This window comes from Bufo gargarizans, chromosome 11 (assembly GCF_014858855.1).
Source record: "Bufo gargarizans isolate SCDJY-AF-19 chromosome 11, ASM1485885v1, whole genome shotgun sequence".
Lineage (NCBI taxonomy): Eukaryota > Metazoa > Chordata > Amphibia > Anura > Bufonidae > Bufo > Bufo gargarizans.
The window spans coordinates 51,560,174-51,584,427 of NC_058090.1; the positions used below are offsets into that span (position 1 = coordinate 51,560,174).

Genomic DNA, 24,254 nt, shown 5'->3' on the forward strand with positions numbered 1-24,254 from the left:
TAAAAACGCTAGTGTGAAAGTGCCCTTATTTAGGCTAGTTTCACATCTGCGGCATGGATTCTGGCCGACTGTTCCAGCAGAGAACAGCCTGCCGGAGCACTCCGGATTCGGCACTGCTGGATGCAAACGGAATGCCGGCCGGCACCATTAAGTATAATGTGATGCAGTAGAGAAATGGTCGCATTCTGGCAAAAATGCGTAGATTCGGCCAGACACAAATCGCTGCATGGCTTGTGTCCGGCCGATGGCCAGGATTCTCTGTGCCGCATATGTGAACATTCACGTATACCTGTCTTATCTGATACCTGAAGAAAACATTGGTACGAGGCTGAAACGCGTCATTTGTGTGTAATATAAGTTCCATAGTTTAGTCATGTGCATGGGACCTAATGAAATCTTCTTAGGACTTAACGCGCTTTTTTATATTTTAACATATCTCATCATGAGAATACAGCGCCCATGGCGGTTTGTCGCCGGATCGCACCATCACCCTGCGATGACAAGAAGCGATGTTGGGCTCTGGGATGGTGCTAATTCTAGGCGTCAGCCTCAGTCACCCAGCTTTCCCAGAGACAGAATGGCATTGTGACATGAACAGAGGAAGCAGTGTTCTTTTTATTACCAAGTCTGTATTTTACAACTGGAGCTGCTGAGGCGCCATGATTATTACACAACACCGCCGACTCGCGGCTGCCAGAGGGGCGTTTCCATGACAACAAGCCTCTCCCCCGCTCCGCCATCTTGTTAGAGTCATATCCGGAGATTCTCGGTCGCCATTTCATTCTCGGGAAACAGCGGTGTCGTTGGTGAGTTTTTCGGCGGCGTGTGCTTCTCCTAGCAGTGCGGCCCCCGGAGAGGATACGGTTCCGTGCACCGGAGGGAGGGTTTAGGTGCATTATATCACAGCTCAGCCGTGGCTGGAGATGAGGGGTAATAATGGCATATGCTCGGTGTCTGAGCACAGGAGCGGACAATGCTGGGAAAATGGAGGGGTTGTAAGGTACGACTCCCAGCATACCTCGTCAGTGCATTCTGGGAGTTGTAGTTTGGTGATACAGGCGCGGTAATGAGCACGGATCCCTATGTCTCCATGGCCGTGTGCGGGGCCCTGGTTATTGTCCAGTGTACAGGCTGCCATACAGGAAGTGCGGCCATTGTGTTTTCTGTGCTCTCTACAAAGGGCTGCATGTGGCATGTTCCCCGATTACCTGTGATTATTATTTTATTGTTGCACCGAAAACCTACAGCAAAATGGCATCCAATGCCCTCAGTGAGCTGCTGCAGCCTCTGTTCTGCTGCGGGTCTAACCGATGAGAGGGTGAATCCAATGTTACTAGAAGGACATGGTGTGCGCCCGTCCTGGGGCCTCATTCACATAGCAGAGCCGGCTCTGGAGCGGGAAACCAGAGCTATATTAAAGGGCATCTGTCAGCAGTTCTGTCCCTAGGACACTGGCTGACCTGTTACATGTGCACTTGGCAGCTGAAGGCATCTGTGTTGGTCCCGTGTTCATATGTGCCCGCATTGCTGAGAAAAATGAGGATTTAATATATGCAAATGAGTCTCTAGGAGCAACGGGGGCGTTACCATTACACCTAGAGGCTCAGCTCTCTCTGCAACTGCTGCATCCTCTGCACTTTGATTGACAGGGATATGCAGGCGTGATCACGTTTACACTGCCCCGTCATGTCAAAGTGCAGAGAGAGCTGAGCCTCTAGGTGTAACGGTAACGCCCCCATTGCTCCTGGAGGTTTATTTGCATATATTACACCGTAATTGTTCTCAGCAATGCGGGCACATATGAACATGGGACCAACACGGATGTCTTTAGCTGCCAAGTGCACATGTAACAGGTCAGCCGGTGTCCTAGGGGCAGATCTGCTGAGGCGGCTTCATAGGACTATGATCGCCCTGTAAGATGACTGAACACGGCGGCTCTGACCTGAACGCGTAGCCTCGTAATGACTTGGACGCCGTGAGTCGCACCGTTGTATGAATACAGTACAGAGGAGCTGCCGTCGGGCGTACGTCATTATGATGCTGTGAGTTCGGGTCAGAGGAGCAATGTTAAGTAAATGCAGCCGTCACGCAGACCGTGCTTCCCGGAGCGAACCTTCTCGTCTGAAGCAGGCCTTATGGGTCGTTATGGCTCCATATACCATGGAGGTTGTACAGGGCTGTAATATGGACGTCTGCATAAGGCCGAGGGCAGGAGGAGAAGGAGGGCTGTGTAAGTAGAAATGCCTAAAAACTAGCCAGCGTTACAGTAACACAACAGCCGAGTAAAAGGACTCCAGGCAGAACTTACTACTTCCATTTTGCCTGGAACCCCCCCCCTTCCCCAGCATCGGCTGTACCAAGCCATTTCAGGCAGGTGTGTTCTGTGAGCAAAACCCCTCCGGGTGGGAGTGTGACGTCCCGTTATGGAGACTGGAGACGGCTCCTTCCACAGGCCTTGCATCTACTAAATATGAGCTCATGCTCGTCCGCAAAAAATACGGATGACGTCTGTGTGCATTCTGTATTTTGCAGAACGGAACAGCCAGCCCCTAATAGAACAGTCCTATCCTCGTCCGTAATGTGGACAGTAATAGGACATGTCTATTTTTTTGCGGAACAGAAATCCGGAATATATACAGAAACATAATGCACACAGAGTAACTGCCGTTTTGTTTTTCTGCGGACCCATTAAAATGAATGGTTCTGCAAAAAAAAAAAACACGGAACAGACGCAGAAAGAAAATACATTCGTGTGCATGAGGCCTAAGGGCATTGCCACATAGCAGATTTTGCTGCGATTAGAGATTTGTCACAAGTTTTGCTGCATATTCTCACCCTGTGCATTGCACCGGACCCCATCATCGGTGCACTCGGGCCTTCACATGTAGCACTTTTCATCCCCTAACATGGTGGATGTCTTTGTGGTGTGAAGGCACCCTTATAGTATGTGCCCTGACCTAGGCCCTGGTCAGACGCCTTTACACGTAAGCACGCAGCTATTTGTGATGAAGCCGGCCTGGCAATCAGCTAATCGCACCATGTCCGGCTCCTGAGACCCCATCATTCGGCTCGTGTCTCCCCCGCAGCGGGTTCAGGTGCTGGTTGCTTGAGTATGAAGGCCTCACGTGTACCGCTGCATTATGGATCCGTAGTTCACCCCATATTCGTACCGCTATGTACCTGGCTTTTATATGGAGGCACGTAGTGACAGAGGGCTTTTCCACACATTCATTTGGCGGGACTCGTGTTCAGGAAATTAAAGTGGCTTCCAGGGTTCCACATCGGCTGCAGGCTTTCAGGGCATGCTGGGATTTGTGGTAGTTGGTCCCTATGTGTGCAAAGACGTAGGGATTTTTTTTGTCCTGATCAGTGAGCTGAATTTACATCCCCATAGCAATCATCCCCTCTGTATAGGGATGAACAATCACTGCTGAGATTGTTCAGCCCTGTACGGATTCATTCCTTGTGGGTAACACCTCCTGGTTTGTACAGGGCAATGTGCCGCCCACCAGACAGGATTTAGGTGCCACAATCGCTTCATGCCTGTATTACACTGACAGATTTTCTGACCAATCACTGGTCTGATGCCCTATAACACGCCCAGATCTATTGTTATACCCACCAACTACTGGTCTGATTGGACGGATAATCTTTTGGTGTAATACAGAAGTAAGGGCTCATGCACACGACCGTTGTTGTTTTGCGGTCCATTTTTCTCTGATCTGTTCCGTATCTTTATTTTTTTTTTTTCTCTGATTTAAGTCCTCTTCCATTCCGTTATCCCACAAAACATATCCGTATGGTAGATCCGTTTTTTGTGGATAGAAAACAGTAACTTATTAATCACCAAACACACGAGCAATATGGGCTGAGCATAGCAGTTCTACAGTATGGATCCATGAAATACGGATGTGTTCCGTATTTTTTGCGGACCCATTGACTTGAATGGGGCCTTGGACCGTGATTTGCAGACAATAACAGGACGTGCACTACTTTTTTGCGGAACGGAATTACAGAAATACGGAAACGGAATGCATACAAAGTACCCTCTGTTGTTTTTGCGGACCCATTGAAATGGATGGTTCTGCATACGGTCTGAAAAAAAACGGAAGTGGAAAGAAAATACGTTTGTGTGCTTGAGCCCTAAGAACCAGCGTTTGCACAGAGCAGTTATCTGAGCCTCGGGCTTTACTCCACACATCTGTACGCCTTACTGGAGAGGATCTGCGTACAGTAAGTTTCTGCGCACCGCCTTCTCAGGTGTACCTCCTGTGCAGACGCAGAGAGCTCTGGGGATGCTTGTCTCCTCCTTGGCCGCCCCTTTGTGCTAAGACAAGGAGTTCACCATGTTATTCCTGGTCTTGACGCTGAAAGGAGAAGACATGGAATATTCCTCCTGGCGCTGGAAACCTGCAAATTATCAAGGTATATAAAATACAGAAGCGCAAAATCCTACCTATACCTTAGAGCGGATGGTGTAGTTGTATAAGAAAGCAGAGGTCGGGGGTGTTCAGTAACTTCCAGTACCCTGTCACCTCCCTGCTCCTTAATTATACGTATGGAACCAGTTTATCTTTCTTTCTAGGAGGTTTTCCATTTATGTACTATTTGTCTGCTTCTTTTCCCAGATAAGATGAGCGGCTGCAGAGTATTTATAGGGAGGCTGAGTCCTCATGCTCGGGAAAGAGATGTGGAGAAGTTTTTCAAGGGATATGGTCGTATCCGAGAAATTAACTTGAAAAGTGGATTTGGTTTTGTGGTAAGTGTCAGATTATCTGCTTCTGTATCACCTCTGCCTGTTTTGTTGCTCAGGTGCCCGTCTTGTAGAGTTAATTGTCCCCCATGATAGACCTCACCCCCTGGAGAGAAGGGAAAATAGCCGTGTTGGCAGAACGACCGCTTTGCCTGCCAGTTAGTATTGTATTGTCAGGGTTCATGCCGTTATGTCACCGGCACAATGTGCTAAATGCACCAAGATGCCATGCCAATTTGCACCCCAAATTAGCGTACAGGCGTTGCATCGTATTTACATGTGCCTTAGGTGCTTCCTGCGCATTGCTAGACCAGGGGGCATGGCCTGGTGGTAAATGGCGTGGCTCAGCAGGAGGGGATGTGGATTAAAGGGAGTGTAACCACAATTTGCCCTTATAGACCACTTGCATAGCACTCTAGCATAACTATAGATCAGTCAAACGGTACCTTTGTCTTTTTGTTTGGATTTTCATCAGGGGCAAAAACTGAGTTTTATTCATATGTAAATGAGGGCTCGCAAGTGCCCAGGGGCGGCGGTCGGGCTGTAGGTGCCCAGGGGCGGCGGTCGGGCTGTAGGTGCCCAGGGGCGGCGGTCGGGCTGTAGGTGCCCAGGACGCTCTGCCTTCTTCTCACATAACCCCTCCCCAGCCTGTTGCTTGGCCCGCCCTGGCCGTGTGTACTGGCCGATATCCCGCATGCGCACTGCATGGAATGATGCTGCTGCCCACAATGGTCATCACAGTGCGCATGCGCCGGCAGGATATCGGCCAGTACACTGGATGACGTAAGAGGCAGCCCACATGCCAAAACTTCACCAGTACACCAATAAGTATTGTGGGGCCAGCTACAAAATATCCTAGTACAAGCTCCTAAGCAGAGAACAAGACTTAAATAAGTAAGAGCTCAAAAAGTACATATAAAAGGTATAGTATTTTATTAATCACAAAATAAGACATAATCGCCTCCAGGGCTATGGTTCTGTATTGTTTTGTTTGATTCTGTTTTTTGGAAGAATCACCTATTTTCATATAGTACTTGACTTCTACTATGCACGTCAGCCTTCAATTATCACACTTAGCTCGGACATAACTGTACTTGTTAACTCCAATACTGTACAATTGATTGTATAACTTGTCAAGAAAAACTCTTTTCTATTGTATTTTTTTGAAAACTTTAATAAAAAACTGTTGAAATTAAAAAAATATATAAGAGACAAATGTCACATTAAAAGGAAAGCTTCCTGGCAGTACACAGGAAGTATAGGAGTATATTACAAGGTCTTATATAGAACATTTGTACGGATATGTCCCAGTGCCCATGGTGACAGTCAGCACCGGTAAATGGGAAATAAGATTAATGTAGAACCAGGGAGCGAAATCGCATACATTCCCTTACATGGAAAAACTAGGAACTGCTGCAAGGAACTCGCCCAAGAAACTGCACAAACCAGGATGGCGCTACTCCGACGTGTGTTTCGGCGTGCCTTCGTCCGGGGGTAACGCCATCACTGTGAAACCTGATGTTTTAAACACCTTCCCCACCAATAGGATACATCATCAATAAGTCACAATTCCAATCACCTGGGTGTGAGAGCGGCACATCGCAACGTCCACAATCGCCTAACAAGGTCATGTGATGCGGCAGAATCAACGTGAAGACGCACAAATGGGGGGTGCCGAACACAGCAAGAGAGAGAGAGAAAACCTCTGAATAGATTGAGCTCCCCCTACTGGTGGTACACAGTGTGTGCAGTAGTTCTCTCCATAACTGCTTCAAGTGTTTGTGGTAAAAGGTCCAGAAGTACATGATTATAAGATTAAAAAACCCCTCTGCCAAATGCCCTAATTGGATTATAGCATACATGATGAGTGCACGCGGTGCTGTGTTCGGCACCTTCCATCTGTGCGTCTTCATGTCGAATCCGCCACATCACGTGACCTTGTTAGGTGATGGTGGATGTTGCGATGCTGGATTCCCAGTGACAGGTTCCTTCCCTTTAACAACATTTAATTTTTTTATTTTTTTGTTCTTTCTTCATTCTTTTTTTTTTTTTTTTTTTTTTTTTATGCATTTGCGTACCTTGTATACGAATGGATTACAACCTAACAATGTCAGATTGTCTATTAGGCTGGGCCTGTGGAACAGTCTAATGGTCATGGCAGGCCTGGGGTGGCTTTGTTAAGCCCTCGTATGCCATAGCAATGCATGGGCACACTGAGTCTGCAGTTGCTTCCACGGGTGGTGGTCAGGGGGAGACGCTAGTGGCTGCAGCATCGGGGGGGGGGGGGGGGGGGGTAGTAGCTGTTGAGTCATGTTTTTGTCAAGATTGATTTCAATTAAAATGGTGATTGAGTCAGTTCAGTTAATCATGTACCCCTACAGTGGCCGAGAACCAAACTGTTACCGCGTGATTTTGCCAATAATTGATAGGAGGTGAAATGTAAAATTCAAGATGATGTCTGAACTAGGGGTGCACCGAAATGAAAATTCTGGTCCGAAAATTCAGGATACCCCTTGACCGAAACCGAAACTGCCTTTTTGCCCAAATACTTTTAAAAGACCCCCCACCCCATAACAGTGCCATCCACAGACCCCCACCCACCCCATAACAGTGCCATCCACAGACCCCCCCCCCCCCCCCCATTGTACAATTAATAGAAAATATCGGGGAGGGACTGGGAGGAGGAGCTGGGGGCCGGTGCGTTCACTGTGCTCCGGCCCCCAGCTCCAGTAGTTATAAAATGTTGTACAATTAATAAGCATTCTATTCATGAGGCCCCCTCTGCAGTAGAACATTCAATACAGCCACATCCTACTCACAGGGCTGTTATCTTAATGCTGGCCGGCCGGGCAGACGAGCGGCAGCGTCACGACTGACGTCATGTGCCCGGCCTACTTTCTGAATGAAGGAGGCGGCGCAGGCATGTGACGTCAGTCGTGATGCTGCCGCTCGTCTGCCCGGCCGGCCAGCACAGCCCTGTGAGTAGGATGTGGCTGTATTGAATGTAATACTGCAGAGGGGGCCTCATGAATAGAATGCTTATTAATTGTACAACATTTTATAACTACTGGAGCTGGGGGCCGGAGAACAGTGAACGCACCGGCCCCCAGCTCCTCCTCCCAGTCCCTCCCCTCTATTTCCGGCCGATATGTAAAAATATCGGCAGAAACAGATTAGGTGCATTCTCGGCCGATATTTCAGTGCACCCCTAGTCTGAACAGACGAGGTGGTTTTGTTAATGTGCATTTATGTGAAGTACGTATGGAGAAATCATATGAACGGGTTATAATAACTCATATACCTGCTTTTAATTAATTTAGGAATTTGAAGACCACAGAGATGCAGATGATGCAGTATACGAGCTGAATGGAAAAGAACTATGTAGTGAAAGGTAAAATATCATGTACTTAATGGTAAAATTTGTAAGAAACAGTTCAGTTTATCATTTATTTGGAGGGTTTTTTCAGAATGACCTCTTTTTGACAATCCACAAATAGGTGGTAAGTATCTGATTTGTGATTACTGAAACAGGCGCGGATCCGACCACTGGGGTAACCACTGATTACTAAAACCATTGTCCTGTGTTCCACGGAGGAATGGAGCAGCTGTAGAGCTTGTGCACTGCCCCTGATCCAAATCCTATGGGACTGGTCAAGACCGTGTTCAGACCCCCCACCGATCAAGACAGTCCTATTGTGGGTGGCATACCGGAATTGTCTGCCCCAAATAGCTGTATTCATCCCTGACCTATATCTTCTGTAGCAGCATTTTTGAAGAAGAAATATTTGCCGCCAGATGTTGGCTGTAAGCCAGGAAGTGATAATGAAACCCTAAAAACATTGTGTTTTTTTGGGTACTGGACATGTTCTGGGTATGGTGTTTCTTGGATGTTTTCCTATAGACTTCTATATAGGAGGAAAAGGTGTTTTTTCCTGGTTCAGGATATTGGTGCAGCTCCAACCTCGGCACCCCTGCCTATCGCCTGCTTTGCAGGGTTTGCAGCGTTGCTGTGTGCACTGCATCCTGATTACTTCAGCCGTCTACTTGGGGCGGTCGTGCAGAGTATTGCAGCTTCGCTAAGTAGATGGCTCCACGTAAACCATGAAGAGGTCGCAGTGCTGGTGTGAGAGCGGAGGTCCATCAAATAGCTGATCTACAGGGGTGGCCCAGGGGAGACAAATCAGTATCCTGAACCTAGAAAACCCCTCTAATCCAGTATTGTTCTCTAAATGGCTTTCCCCTTCTCAGTGTCAGATGATTTTTTAACTACAATGACCCCTTCATACTAGGGTTGCACCTGGTATCAAATTATCGATACCCAATCAATACTTTTGTACCGGTATTGATTCGATACCGGGAGTTGCCTTTTACCGATAGTAGCACAGCCTAGTATCACAGAACATGGCACGCACTGCTCTCGCCACGCGCCATGTTCCCTCAGAAGCACAGGGGAGAAAGAAGCGTTGCCGCCACAGTGCCCCCCCCTCATTGTTATATTCATTGGTGGCAGTGGCCACAGGGTCCCCCCCCCCCCTTTCATTGGTGGCAGTTCCGATTGGAGCCCAAGCAGTGTAATCGCAAGGCTCGATCGGTTACCATGGCAGCCAGGACGCTACTGAAGTCCTTGGTAATGGTAATCTCGCTGCCGGTGTGCACAAAGCAGAGGGCAGCAGGGACAGTGTAAAGTCCTATTGACCCTAATAGATCTTTAGACAAGGGATTTTCTAGCCCCTAAGGGGGGAAATGGTTATAAAATAAAGTTTTATATTTAATTTTTTTTAATCACCCTCTTTTCCCAATTATACATATAAAATATATAAAAAAATAAATGTATTATTATTATTGCGTCTGAAAAGTCTAAACTATTAAAATATAATAAAAATAACTCCAATGCGGTGAATGCCGAAACAAAAAAATAAAAACTGCGTGATTTGCCATTTTTTTGGATCGCCTTGTCCCCCCCAAAATAAGATAGGAGGTTTCTATTATGGGCCGGAAAGTCCTTAAAATGTGGAATGCACGCAGCTTTTTTTTGTTGTATCACAATACTTTTTTATGGTATTGAAATCGAATAAAAATGTTGGCATTGTGACAACCCTACTTCATACACTGCTCTGGTACCTGCTGATCTGTCCTAGCTCGGCACAGAGGAAACTCTATTTAACGGGGTTATCCCATTATTGATGTAAGAAATGAAAATCTGACACCATATAGTACATAGTATAGAACCAGCCCTGTACCTCACATGGATCCGGAGATCTTCACATTCACTGATAAAATTGCTCTGCTTGATTATCTTCAGGCTGGCAGCTCAGGGGCCGTGTCCTTTCTGCTGCAGTTCTCTCCCTGTAACTGCCACAGCTTCAAACAGAACATATAGCAGGCGGCAGTTGAAGATTTAAACTGAGCATGTGTGACCAGCTCAGTGAGATGGACCAAAAAAAAAATTTGAAAAGGAACAAACAGCAGGTGGCGCTATACAGAAGATAGATTTTATTCAATAGCTCACTGGCTATATACATTTTTAATTACATGCAATTACAAAAGTATTCAGATCCAGGTGCTGGTTTGAAAAATGTAGAATGTTTTGTGACACATCCCCTTTAAGGCCTGCTCAGACAATAACTGGACTGTGTCGAGCAGTAGTGCAAACAGATGGCTGGGAATAGTGATCAGACTAATGTGTTTTCTTTCCATTGATTCAGAGTCACAATTGAACATGCCAGAAATCGAAGAGGAAGAGGAGGCATGATGGGTGGTGGAGGAGGGCGTTACCCAATGCGCTTTGGCTACCGTCAGTCAAACAGTGGTGGACCCAGGTAATGATGATCTTGTGCTCTGTTGATAAATTCACATTTGTGAAGGATGTGATCAGGTCACTGCTCAATTCTATAGCAAGCATTTTTTTTTTTTTTTTTTTTTTTCCTTACTGCTCATGGATTTTGTTAAGTAGTTTTTCTGTTTTTGTTTAAATTATTAGTTTGACTCAGCTCACCCTGCACTATAACATGCTACCTGCAGATTGCATCACATTTCATTTTGACAGGTCCTGTATAAGGCCCCATGCACACAACCATATTTCTTGGTCTGCATCCGATCCACATTTTGTGTGGTTTGGATGTTGACCCATTCATTTAAATTGAGGGTTGCAAAAAATGCGCGTACTGTCCACATTTGTATGTCCGTTCCCCCATCCCTCAGAAAAGATAGAGCATGTCCTATTCTTGTCAGTTTTGTGGACAAGAATAGACATTTTTAAAGGGGTTGTCCAGGTTCAGAGCTGAACCCAGACATATGCCCTTCTTCACCCAAACAACCCGTCTAAGATGAGCATCTGAGCATTTCATGCTCCAATGCTTTCCCTTGCCCTGCACTGAATGGCGCAGGATAAGGGCTTGTTCAGCAGATCCGATGACGTACCAGGTCTCTGCTAGGCGGAGGCTTCCGCCTAGCAGTGTTTCCGGTGATGTCACCGCCACTTATGGGTGGAAGCCTCCACCTAGCAGTGTAAGTTTGTAAACAAAAAAGCCCTTGCCCTGCACTATACAGAGCAAGGGAAAGCACCGGAGCATGAAATGCTCTAATGCTCATCTCAGAGGGGCTGAGTGGGGAAGAGGAGGATATGTCTGGGTTCAGCTCTGAACCCGGACAACCGCTTTAACATAGGGTGGGACGTGCTGAACGGGGAAATGCGCACTGTACACGGCTGGTCTCTATTTTTTGTGGATCCCTGATTTGCTGATGTGCATCAAGCCTTAGTACGATCATCTTTGTGAGCGAGGTGAGGGGTGTGTGGCTCGGGCAGATTGTTCTTTGCTGGAACAGCCTGCAAGATCTCTTACTACGTATGTGAAACTAGCCTTAGGATGTCATAGATTACTTTAATCAATTCAGTGCTCTTCTGTGGGCATCTTTATCTAGGCCTATCAAGAGAACGATACAACATATTGTCAAACAATTGTTTACCTACTACAGTCACGTCACATTATTCTGACCACGGCTAATCTCCAGAGTAACCGCCGTGTGCAGCGCGGCTCGACAGGCTGGGAGTCGCTCAGTGAGGTCCTGGTAGTTGTCCCAGGTATCTGGAGCCATGCTGACTGCAGTGCACCCCACAACTGCTGGAGGGCGCATGGGCGAGGATCTATAGAGGGAACGTGATGATCGAGGTGGTCCCACAGATGCCCAATTGGGTTCACGTCTGATGAATTAGGGGGCCATGAAGTCATGCTGTTGGTGGACAGGCAGGGAAACTGGTGTAAGGTATAGTTCAGGTCTACTGCAGTAGCCCCTAGCTGGTATAGGTTTGAGTTTCTGCTGCACGGAATGCAAGACATGCGACTAATTTAATTAGAGGCATCTGCCTCTTAATAAATTAGGCTCATCTTGCTTCAGAGTCTTGATAAATGTCCCCCTTTCTAAATATTTGCCATTTACAGGATAAGTAAATATGCCCCATTGAGTTAAAAAAAAAAAATCACTTTCTGATGAGTGTCCTTTTGACAAACACATCTGTCTTAAAGGGATTCTGTCACCAGGGTTATGCCTATAGAGGCGTTTATACATTCTGCTAATTCTCAGAGAGCATGTCTGCCAACGTACCTGTGTTATTTACATGAATGATTTTGTTGATTCTGAAAATGATATATACTCACACACGCCTTTGGGGCTCCATCCCTGTGCTCAGTAGACTGCGCATGTGCCAGCTGTCTGCACACTCTGCTTATGTGCAGCGTCCGCACAATTGCAGACATGTTCTCATAGAACCATCAGAATGTATAAACTCCTCTATAGGCAGAATCCCGGTGACCGAAGTGTAAGGGCCCTTTACACTGCCTGATTTTCGGCAGATTAATTTCTAATGAGCGTTCGTTCATCACCTAATAGAATAGTTGGTGTGGTCACCTGGATCATTGCTTGCCAGCAGCAGATCATGCCATATAAATGGCCTCTGCTGCCCACAAACATTGATTCAGTATGGGGATGAGCAATGGCATTAGTGATCATTCCTCCCCATACTGTTGAGGAGATCTCGGCTTGTAAATACAGTGCTTCACCTCCACTAATAATCGCCTGCTCCATCAAGCAGTTTTAAAGGGGCCATTACTGTGTGCCACTGAAAATTTCTATTTTTTGCAGCTGTCATAGTTTCTGTATTAATACAGTTGTCTTTAGCTGTAATTTTTTTATTTTATTTTGGCAGTAGGTATGGACCCCCAGTACGAACAGAGCATCGAATAATTGTGGAAAACCTCTCCTCGCGTGTCAGCTGGCAGGTGAGCATTTCACGTCTTGTAAAGCTATGTCTTGCTTAGATTATCATAGTTGTAGATTTTAAGTTGGAAAGAGTCACAGCAGCAGTAAGGGTGCTGTCGCTCTGGTACCTGGTCACTCACACACTGGACTGTGCTCCTACTTCACTCCTTTATTAGAAGTTAATATAACTGAGTATTCTGCAGTACCCAAGTATACTACGAGGATGGGGTTCAGAGGAGAGGAGAGTAGAGGCTGGGACTGTATAGTCCTTGTTTTATGTAGACATCAACGTGTGCTGTGGTCAAAGCTTTACCTGCTACTTGTTATATACATTTCTGTATATCTTATGTGACAGTAATGTGGAGCAATATTCCCCAAATTTTGGCTCTCCAGCTGTTGCAAAACTAACTCCCATCATGCCATGACAGCCTGCAGCTATCAGGACATAATGGTAGTAGTAGTTGTTGTGCAACAGCTACCAATCACTGCTATAGAGAATCTGACACAGAGACAGACTTAAAACAAAATTATATATATAATCGTCAGTTATATACACTGATGCCTCAAAGCAAGTTGCCCTGTAGCCCTCCTGAAATCCCCATTACGAGGTCAGAAGGATGGGACTGTATGGAAATGAGAAGCACCTATTTCCACATTTTCTTTAAAAAATAAATAAATAAAAAAATAAAAGTTTCTGAGGATCAGGTCAGTTGACTGAGATGTTGCTCCCTTTACAGTCTCAGTTGGGGGTTTGAGGTGCCACTCGGGGGGAGCAGGTACTATTCATCCCCCATGTTTGTGGTGGTGGGACATCTCCTGTTCTAACTTCAGGCGGTCCGTCTCCTGGACAGATTCTATAATGCTTTGTGCTGTAGTGGAGCAGTATTGTTTGCAGATGAATGGCTAGTACTATGAAGAGTGCAGCGTGACATTAATGTGATTAACTCTACATTGTGTCTTCTGGAAGTGTCCCATTTATTGCTGCCTCTCCTGTACGATAATACATGGCTGCTTCTTGCATTATTCATAAATTTTTGTGCTTATAACCACATCACATGTTTGTTTGATCTTGATTTTTTTAGCTATTTCATAGAACAGTGCAGCCACTGAAAATAGAGTATTTTGGCAAATAAAATTAGATTCACTGAGAAACCAGGAACTCTTTGCTTAAGAGCGGCCTGTTCTAGTTCAGGATGCAGTAGATCCAGGTCGGTTCCTTTTATGCACTTTCCTGCTGCAAAGAACAAAATTGTTGCATTTTCACTACCTGGGTTAGCACCAAAGGGATGGCGGTATGCATCTCCGTATGGGCGACTTTTCCAGGCACGTGGCGGTGTGTCAGGCTAGATAGGTGAAACATGAGTGCAGAATTGTAAAAACTGAAAGGCAAATGCTGGTGTGTAATCAGAGCACACACTAGACAACTACTCCCATCCTGGATTCTCTTCAGTCGCACGCTCAGTTCCTGTGGGGTACAGTAAACAATTTCCATATTATGTGCAGTTGTTGGTTTCATTTGCAGGACTGTGCACATTTGTAAAAATCCTTTACAATTACTCGCATTGTGTTCTGGATATACCTGGACACAGCGTCTGTCAGTCTACTGAGGTTTGGAAATATTCAGTTAATAACTTCTGGGTTTTTGTGATAATTGATAACGTCGCTAGTCTATACTGTAAAAAGTCCCAATGTCTGACCAATGAGGGTAAATCGTACTGCAGAAAATGTGGACTGAGGGCGGCACACTAGTAGAACCATACAAAATGACACATCTTAAGTGTGTGGGTGTTTGTTGTTTTTGTTTTTTACTGTTAGTACTAAACTGATATTGCTCCATCCTGTGTTGTAGTAAATATTTTTTTTCACAGACATATATCTAACCACGTGCATTTTGAACCTCTTTTAACAGCCTTTCTTTGGGTTAAGCCTCGTTTCTCTTGTGTGGAGGAGAGCCCAAGAGTTTTTGGTTTGCTAATGGCTGAAATTCTAGGGCTGGGCCTGTTCTGAAGTTTCCTTTTGGTTCCTATCACCCTCCCGCTTTGCCGATGTAGATCTTGGTTTGCCCAGATTTGAGCAAGAGTGGCTAGCTCAGGTCAGCCTCAGGTTCTCTAGCCACTTCCAGTGATTGCATCCAGTGGTTTCAGGTTTAACATCACTCACTTACTGAGACTCTGGTGCTCCCCTGCCGCCTTCCACCCTTCTCATGTAAGTGAGTTGCTCACAAGGTCATCTAGGTTATGGACAAGCGACTCTTTGCTTAAGGTACCTCCGACCACTGGTTATATATCGTGGTAAGTAATTTGGGTTTGAAATAATATAACACCAAGTAATAAACTCAGAATAGTTAAGTATACCAAACAGTGAAGTTGTTACATATAGAGTAATTGCATTTTGCATCCTATAACCATAAATGCCTGAGTTCCTATTGTAACAACATTAGTAGAATTTGTGTAAGAATGTAACCTGCTACTCATGTGTTCACACCTCACTTAATGTTCTGCAGATTATGTACATCATACTTGACACTAACACTGATTTATCATAAGTTTTTAGCTAAACCACAGGTCTTTTCAGTGCAGTATCCATATTTTATACTTCATGCACAATGAAATCAGTGTAAAGGGCATGTTAGTTTAAAGCTAACCAACACTACTTGTTTCAGGATCTGAAGGACTTCATGCGAAAGGCTGGAGAGGTCACATATGTGGATGCACACAGGAGTAACAGAAATGAAGGGTATGCACTTGGCTTCTCTGACTTCTAAAGGGATGTTTTGCTAATAGTTGCGGTACTTATTTTTTTTAAATCAAAATCGTTTTTATTGTTTATCAATAAAGGTAATAACAAAATAAATGTATACAATAACAAAGATCTTGTCGGTCCATACATCAAAATCTTATCAATATTATGAGTCTGTCATCACATTGACATGAAAGCAGCGTGATATAGGATACAGAGACAGATACTTGTTGTTATAAGAGTACAGGACAATGCAAAATTATTGTTTATATAATTATATAACATAACATCCAACCCCCCCCTCTTACTTGATCCAACAGAGACAGTTGCATTACTTTTATTTCCCTAATAGTTATATCTCAGGAAGGCCATTTCAGTGATGGCTGAAATTAGAGTGACCTATCGACATCCCCCATTCGTCATTGTGTGCTAAGATAACTGGCCCAATAGAGAATATTGCCCACGTATGCAATCTCTTGATAGAGCCGCACAAGCCAAGCTCCCGGTCTCCACCCAACCCCTCCATATCGACAGGAAATTGTTGGGATAATTTCTGACATAGACCCCTCTTTCAAGGCGTAAGACTGTATTCAGCCTATTTATATATTCCTGTTTGCTAGGTGGGTTTCCCCGTATCTAGTATTTAGCAATTAGAACCCTTGCCTAAAACAGCATTCTATTAAGGCAGTTTATCGTCTATTTGCTTCCGTTCCGTACCATTCCGCATCTCCGGATTTGCGGACCCATTCAAGTGAATGGGTCTGCATCCGTGATGCGGAATGCCCACGGAACGGCACCCGTGTATTGGGGGTCCGCAATACGGCAACAGGAAGCACACGTTCGTGTGTAGGGGGCCTTATGCATATCCTTGATTTGCGTACCACAAAATGGGTACAGTCATGCGCATGAGGCCTTATCTAAAAGTTATCAACATTCTTTCACCCTCAACTGATTTTGAGGACAGTTTGTTTAGTAAGCGCCATGCAGTTTACAGTTGTTACATTAGAAGTACTGAGCCATTACAGATGCGTTTTTTTTTTTTTTTTTTCTTTTTAAGGGTCGTGGAATTTGCATCCTACAGTGATATGAAGAGTGCTTTAGACAAGTTGGACGGCACGGAGCTTAGTGGTCGAAAAATAAAGCTGATTGAGGATCGCAAAAAACACAGGTACATGTTGCAGATGTAATCTACATCCAGATATCAAACAGTTGTGGTATCTTTCAGAGTTTCTAAGAGGTGGGTCAATTTCTAAAATGCCATAAACTGGTGTGCACTGGCATAGAAAAATTATCACCTCGTTCCTCACTGTAGATCCTCAATTTAAAGGGACACAATGCCTGAAAAACAAGAAAAAAACAACCCAAAAAACATGCATGCATTAATATATAGATACTATCTTCTAGTATGTGCCCTGAATTAGGCTATTTGTGCTGGAGTCCAAGTCACAAGCACTCAAGATTTTCCCCATGTGACCTCTTCCCAGGCTTCTCTTCTGCGCAGGGGCTGAAAGCTTTCACCCCATAAACAGATGCCGGTAGAAGTAAAGTAGGTAAATCGTGTGACAGCTGGCATCACTATTCATGGGTAGCAAAGGGCGTTGAAGTTAGGTGTCGCAGTAAGGAATGAGGGGATTTATAGTCTATGTCAGCAAACACCTACGGTATATTAGAAAGGTCCCTGGAAATACATTTTATGGCAGTGTGCACATAAGTAAAGCCTATGGTGGTAGCCTCCAGAACTCCAGCTGTAGTAAAACTACAACTCCCAAGATGTACGCTTGCTTGTTCTCAGAACTCTACAGAAATGAATGGAGCATGCTGGGAGTCATTCACAGCTGGAGTGCCGGAGGTTAGCCGTTGGTTTCTATAAGCCAGAGCTACTGAAAGCAGCAGCATCAGCACGTACCGGCCGTAGTTCCAGCAGTAACAGTTCTTGGTAAACACCATATATTGGATATGGAATTCTTGTGGATTTTGTTGTAGGAGCAAAGAATAAATCCGAAGTTGATTCAGTTCTATTAAAAAGTGTTAGTGCAGTTTTATTTGGCTATTGTAAATCAAGTCAATAACCATTTTTTGATCTGTAGAGATCAAAATCTCACAGTTCAGTTACTAGTGGCTCTTTAGCTTTAGGTTTCATGCACAGGAAGCCGGTGTGCAAATCATGGAGTACCGGTAGTCCTGTACCAGGAAAGCTGTAGGCATCTGTGTACCAGCCGAATACAGAATAGTCCTATCAGATTCACAGACAGCATTGTGCATGAGCTCAGTGTAGGTCCACCTATAATTCACATTTAACTGTGAACTATATATGTTGAGTTAACTTGCGAATGAGTTGCACTACTTTAGTGCACTGCCACACTAGGTGGGTTTGTTACTAACTGCACCCAGTGCATTGAAAAGGATATTAATACAGATGACATTCTACAGATTTGAGTTGTGTCCACATGTCGCTGAGAATACAGCAGAAATGTCTACTGCTGATTTTTGCCATGGAAATAGCTGTAAAATCCATGGTGGAGAGCTAGATCATAAATTAACATGCTGCAGATATTTTACAGTGTCGGGCTATGATTTCTTCACATGTCATACACTTTGCTGGCACTGAACAGCTCTGCAGCGGGCGTCATGCCCGGCAAGTCTCTGCTGTTTGAAACAGAAGAGACCTGTGGCTAATTTCCTCAACTGGCAAAAATGCAGATTGCGGTAATAAAATGCTTTAGATGCAGTGATCAAGTGAAATCACGTCACTTGAATGCGCTTCCGGCCTTAGTACTGAAGCCCTGTGTGGCTAATCGGAACTTCAGTACAAGTGCTGAGTCTCTATGAAGAAATTCTGAGCATTAATACTGCAATTCTTATTGTGGCCACCAGATGGCAGGCCAATATAAGAAATGAGCAAAATGCAAAGAAATTTTTTAAATCCCTTATACAGTAGATATAAAAAGTCTACACACCCCTGTTAAAATGTCAGGTTTCTGTGATGTAAAAAAGTGAGACAAAGATTCATCTTTCTGAACTTTTTCCACCTTTTTTAATGTGACCTATAAACTGTACCACTCAGTTGAAAAAACTGAAATCTCTTAGGTGGAGGGAAGAAAACAAAAAAACACTAAAATAATGTAGTTGCATAAGTGTGCGCACCCTCTTATAACTCGGGATGTAGCTGTGTTCAGAATTAAGCAATCGCTTTCAAAATCCTGTTAAAAAGGAGTCGGCATACACCGGCCATCATGTAAAGTGCCTCTGATTAACCCCAAATAAAGTTCAGCTGCTCTAGTTGGTCTTTCCTGAAATTTTCTTAGTCACATCCTACAGCAAAAGCCATGGTCCACAGAGAGCTTCCAAAGCATGAGAGAGATCTTATTGCTAAAAGGTATCAGTCAGGAGAAGGGTACAAAAGAATTTCCAAGGCATTAGATATACCATGAAACACAGTGAAGACAAATATGGCACAACAGTGACATTACAAACAACTGGACGTCCCTTCAAAATTGATAAAAAGACGAGAGGAAAACTGGTCTGGGAGGCTACCAAGAGGCCTACAGCAACATTAAAGGAGCTGCAGGAATATCTGGCAAGTACTGGCTGTGTGGTACACGTGACAACAATCTCCCATATTCTTCATATGTCTGGGCTATGGGGTAGAGCGGCAAGACGGAAGCCTTTTCTTACGAAGAAAAACATCCAAGCCAGGCTACGTTTTGCAAAAATACATCTGAAGTCTCCCAAAAGCATGTGGAAAAAGGTGTTCTGGTCTGATGAAACCAAGGCTGAACTTTTTGGCCATAATTCCAAAAGATATGTTTGGCCCAAAAACAACACTGCACATCACCAAAAGAACACCGTACCCACAGTGAAGCATGGTGGTGGCAGCATCATGCCAAGGGGCTGTTTTTCTTCAGCTGGAACTGGGGCCTTAGTTAAGCTAGAGGGAATTATGAACAGTTCCAAATACCAGTCAATATTGGCACAAAACCTTCAGGCTTCTGCTAGAAAGCTGAACATGAAGAGGAACTTCATCTTTCAGCATGACAACGACCCAAAGCATACATCCAAATCAACAAAGGAGTGGCTTCACCAGAAGAAGATTAAAGTTTTGGAATGGCCCAGTCAGAGCCCAGACCTGAATCAGATTGAAAATCTGTGGGGTGATCTGAAGAGGGCTGTGCCCAGGAGATGCCCTCGCAATCTGACAGATTTGGAGTGTTTTTGCAAAGAGTGGGCAAATCTTGCCAAGTCAAAATGTTCCATGCTGATAGACTCATACCCAAAAAGATTGAGTGCTGTAATAAAATCAAAAGGTGCTTCAACAATGTATTAGTTTAAGGGTGTGCACACTTATGCAACCATTAGTTTAGTTTATTTTTATATTTTTTTCTTCCCTCTACCTAAAAGATTTTAGTTTGTTTTTCAATTGAGTTGTACAGTTTATAGGTCACATTAAGGGTGGAAAAAGTTCTGTAATGATTTATCTTTGTCTCATTTTTTTTACATCACAGAAACCTGACATTTTAACAGGGGTGTGTAGACTTTTTATCCACTGTAGGTCAAAATGAAAAGTTAAACATAATTTATAAATGTCATTTATGAGCCTTAAAATTGTGATTTAAAAAATAAAATATATAAAAAATAAAAGTTTAAATCAAAAAATACCTAAATAACAAATATAAACACCATGACTGAAATTATTATAATCTAACAAAAAAAACAATACGGTGAATAGTGTAATGGAAAAAAGGGTCAAAATGGGCGATTTGACATTTCTTTATTGCTTCTCTTACCGAAAAAAAATGAAATAAAATGTGATCCAAAAGTCATGCACACTCCAAAATGGTATCAATAAAAACTATGAATTGTCCTGCAAAAAATGAGCCCCTAAACAGCTCAGTAGACGGAAGTATAAAAAGGTTATGGGGGTCAGAATAGTGATGTAAAAAAAAAAAAATCTCAAAGTTTCAATATTTACACATAAAATACCTATACATATGGGGTGTCATTGTAATCCTACTGACCCAGAGAATGAAGGGCATGGGTCAGTTTTGTCGTAAACAAAACTCGTTAAATGGTGGAGTGGTTTTATTTTTATTTTCAATTTCACCCCATTTGGAATTTTTTTCCTGCTTCCCACTACATTTTATGCCATAATTAATGGTGGCATTAGAAAGTACAACTTGTCCTGCAAAAAATAAGCACTCATACAGCTATGTGAACAGAAATATAAAAAAGTTATGGCTCACGGAAAATAGGGAAGCAAAATTAAAACAGGGAGAAAAAAACTCCAGTAGCCAAAGGGTTAAAATCTGCATGGCAGGTCAATTTCTGCACACAATACACACAAATATGAAGAAACCAATGTGATGTACTTGGCTGCATTATATTGTGATTATAGTAGAAATGCAGAGCGGGTGAATACAGGCAGCAGCATTGTGAATGGCGCGCTGTAACAGAAAGCAGTCACATGGGGTTTTGGAACCATAAAAGCCTAAGGCTGCTGCTATTGCCAGGAGCTTTTCAGCTGATTTTATAATTTTGTGAATGGCTTGTCATTTGTTTCCTGTCATTTTGTACTAATCTTGTATGGTTTCTCTTAAGAAGTCGATCTAGATCAAGAAGCTACTCCAGATCCCGCAGCAAGTCCAAGTCTCGTGGATCGTCCAGGTCTGCAAGCAGATCCCGCTCCCCCAGCCGTACACCTGAAAAGAAATACAGTCAGAAATCGAACAGCGGTGAACCTTCCCAGAGCTCCCCCAAACGTCAGTCCCGATCCAGTTCAGCGGAGAGCCGCGGTTAGATGACGCCTACCATGTGTGGAACTGCTGAATGAAGGTTATGTGCCCCATGGCTGGGGGTGAAAGATTTCCACTGTTTAATGTAACCAAAGCGCCTGTAAAATCTGACATATAAAAGAGGGCCTAGTGCTTTGATTTTGTAACTCTGCGATCTGGCGCTTCTGCCTAGACTATGCGATGGGCAGGGCTCATGTAACCCTCCCCTATTTGACGCGTGTTTCACTGTGTAGATAGGTGAAACTTGTCTGAGATTTCTCATTTTCTGACTTGTTTATAAAGTAAATGAAGACATGTCTTTAGATTGAGTTATAGACATCACATACTGCCCTATTCTTTATAAGTGACACTGACAGAAAATGTAAGTTTCAGCGAATATATGTATAAAATTATCATAAGTGTTCTAGTAGCGCATGTTACATCAGGTAGGTGTCAGTTATTTACAGCCAAAGTCTGTTTTGATTTGTCTCCTTAGATTGGCTTTATTAGTTATTGTAAATGTGAAGGACGAGACCCATTAATACTACAAAATGTAGATTTTTCCAGCTTCATTTAGCGTTTTACAAAATTTCAAGGACAGGGTTTTTTTTTTGTTTTTCTTTAAACTTTTTGTAACTTTACGATTTTTTTTAGTTTTTGTGTTAATTAATCCTGTTTGCTTTTGTGGCTAGTAACATAGGTGTTTGCTAGGCAATAGTTTGAAACAGTTTGTCCAGTTTTGATCTGTATTGCATTCTCATGCTTTTGGTTAATTAAAGAGAAAACTTTAAAGGCAAATTTTAAAGCAAAGTTTTATACGTCTGTTTATTTACGCCACAGTGTTTATTCTTTATTTATTTTTTTAATCAGATAATTTTTGACATTTTTTGAAAATCACAAAAATACCAAGAAATAAAATAGCCTGCACAGTATACATGCAACAGTTGATAACCATAGAATCATAGCATTACATGATCGGCCAAAGAATTACTTCCATGAGTATGCAGTATGTCAGCCAGCATATCATAAGATCAAGTAATCTAGTTACACAGTATACCATGTACAAACCACATTTCCATCCATTATAATTAAATGAACTTTGGGGGTGACTTGGCTATTTTCAGAAAGCTCACATACTGAATGAACCAACGTGGTGTGTGTGTGTGTGTCCAATGAGTGTTGGTGCATATAATGCTGGTCGATTTCTGTCATATTGCGCTTTTCTGTGTGCAAGTCTAGATAAAAAGTCTGCAGCACGTCTGTCCTGTCCTTAAACTAAGTCTCTATAGTTTGGTCTGCAGACAACAGATCTGCTTAAGGCCTAGTTCACACGAACATGTTTTTTTTTTTGCGAGTGTACGGGCCGTTTTTTTTTCATTTCAATGGTTCCGCAAAAAAAACGGAATGTGTTCCGTATGCATTCCTTTTCCGTTTCGTTGAAAGATAGAGCTTGTCCTATATTTGGCTGTAAATCACGGGTCGTGGTTACATTCAAGTCAATGGGTCCGCAAAAAAAACTGAACACGTACGGAAATGCATCTGCATGTCTTCCGTTTCCGTTCTTTCTGAACAATCTATTGAAAATGTTATGGCCAGCCCAATTTTTTTCTATGTAATTACTGTATACTGTACATGGCATACAGAAAGGAAACGGAAACACAACGGAACTCAAACACGGAACAACGGATCCGTGAAAAATGGACCGCAAAAAAAACAAAAGCTATACGGTCATGTGAACTAGGCTTAATATTGATACCTTCATGTGCATTACACATTTTTCCACTCCTATCAATAGAACGGGCTATCCTTGTCTGCACTGTGGAACAGAATAGGACATGTTGTATAATTTGCTTTACAGCCACACCGATCTGCAAAAATAGAGATGTGCGCATAGCCCCATAGAGGTGAATGGGTCAGTCTGCAATGTGGATCGCACACTAACAAACAGTCTTGTGCGTAAGGCCTAACGGGAAGATACTGATGGTAAGCCGGTGGACCTTTTTGTTAAACGTTCTCCAGCTGCCATGATAATCAAATGGCCTATTGTAATCACAGGGCACCGATAGGGGGATTGACACATACAGTGCTCCCCCTAAGATACCACAGCAAAGTACCAAATGGGAGCTTGGCGATTGTGTCATCTAAGACATTGGTGGCATATCGCTAGGATATGCCACCAATGTCAGATTGCTTTCGGGGGCCCTGTTCTATACATAGGCACAGGACCCACACCTAAGGCAAGCGCACCCGCATATGTTCTCCATTCACCTCTGGGAATTACAGAAATAGCAGAGATGACGCTTCACTTTGGGGGGGCCCGTTCTAGAGATGCGTGGGTCCTACCTCTGGGCCTTTTATGTGTGCTGCAGTGAAAAGAACCATACAGAATCTGTACACGGTAGCCATATATCATATATGCAGTGTACAGATTCTGCACTGCATTGGGCACCATACTGGCAGGGGAACACATTGTGGCTCGGGTGCAGGGGAGAGGTTTGAGCAGGCAGAAGCAGCAATGTGTGCTCCTGCCAGTACAGCGCTCACTGCAGCGCATCTATGAGTACACATTCTGTATGGGCTGGAGTAGAAGGGTCCGAACTTCAGGAGCCTGTTTTCACTACTAAAATCAGATAATAAAATATAATACAGATCTCTTTAGGGCATGTATAGTAATTTAAACATTTAGGTACACTTTAGCATTGCACTACCTCAATTTTAAAGTGGCTACCTTTTGGTAA

The 24,254-nt window shown here is 43.7% G+C and overlaps 1 protein-coding gene across 5 annotated transcripts; it reads left to right on the forward strand.

Annotated features, from left to right (window-relative positions):
* The first annotated feature begins 692 nt into the window (after window positions 1-692).
* Window positions 693-22,326, forward strand: LOC122922227 (serine/arginine-rich splicing factor 5-like). Of its 5 annotated transcripts, none has more exons than XM_044272773.1 (8): window positions 693-806; window positions 4,629-4,759; window positions 8,074-8,144; window positions 10,459-10,572; window positions 12,957-13,029; window positions 15,672-15,745; window positions 16,806-16,916; window positions 21,344-22,326. In XM_044272773.1, the coding sequence occupies exons 2-8, from the start codon at window positions 4,634-4,636 to the stop codon at window positions 21,540-21,542; spliced, it is 768 nt and encodes a 255-aa protein (XP_044128708.1). In that variant the 5' UTR covers window positions 693-806; window positions 4,629-4,633; the 3' UTR covers window positions 21,543-22,326. The 5 variants fall into 5 exon arrangements, with proteins under 5 accessions (XP_044128708.1, XP_044128705.1, XP_044128704.1 ...); XM_044272770.1 differs by lacking the exon at window positions 693-806 and adding an exon at window positions 4,044-4,425 and having other exon boundaries at window positions 12,960-13,029; XM_044272769.1 differs by lacking the exon at window positions 693-806 and adding an exon at window positions 4,047-4,425.
* The last annotated feature ends 1,928 nt before the right edge of the window (window positions 22,327-24,254 follow it).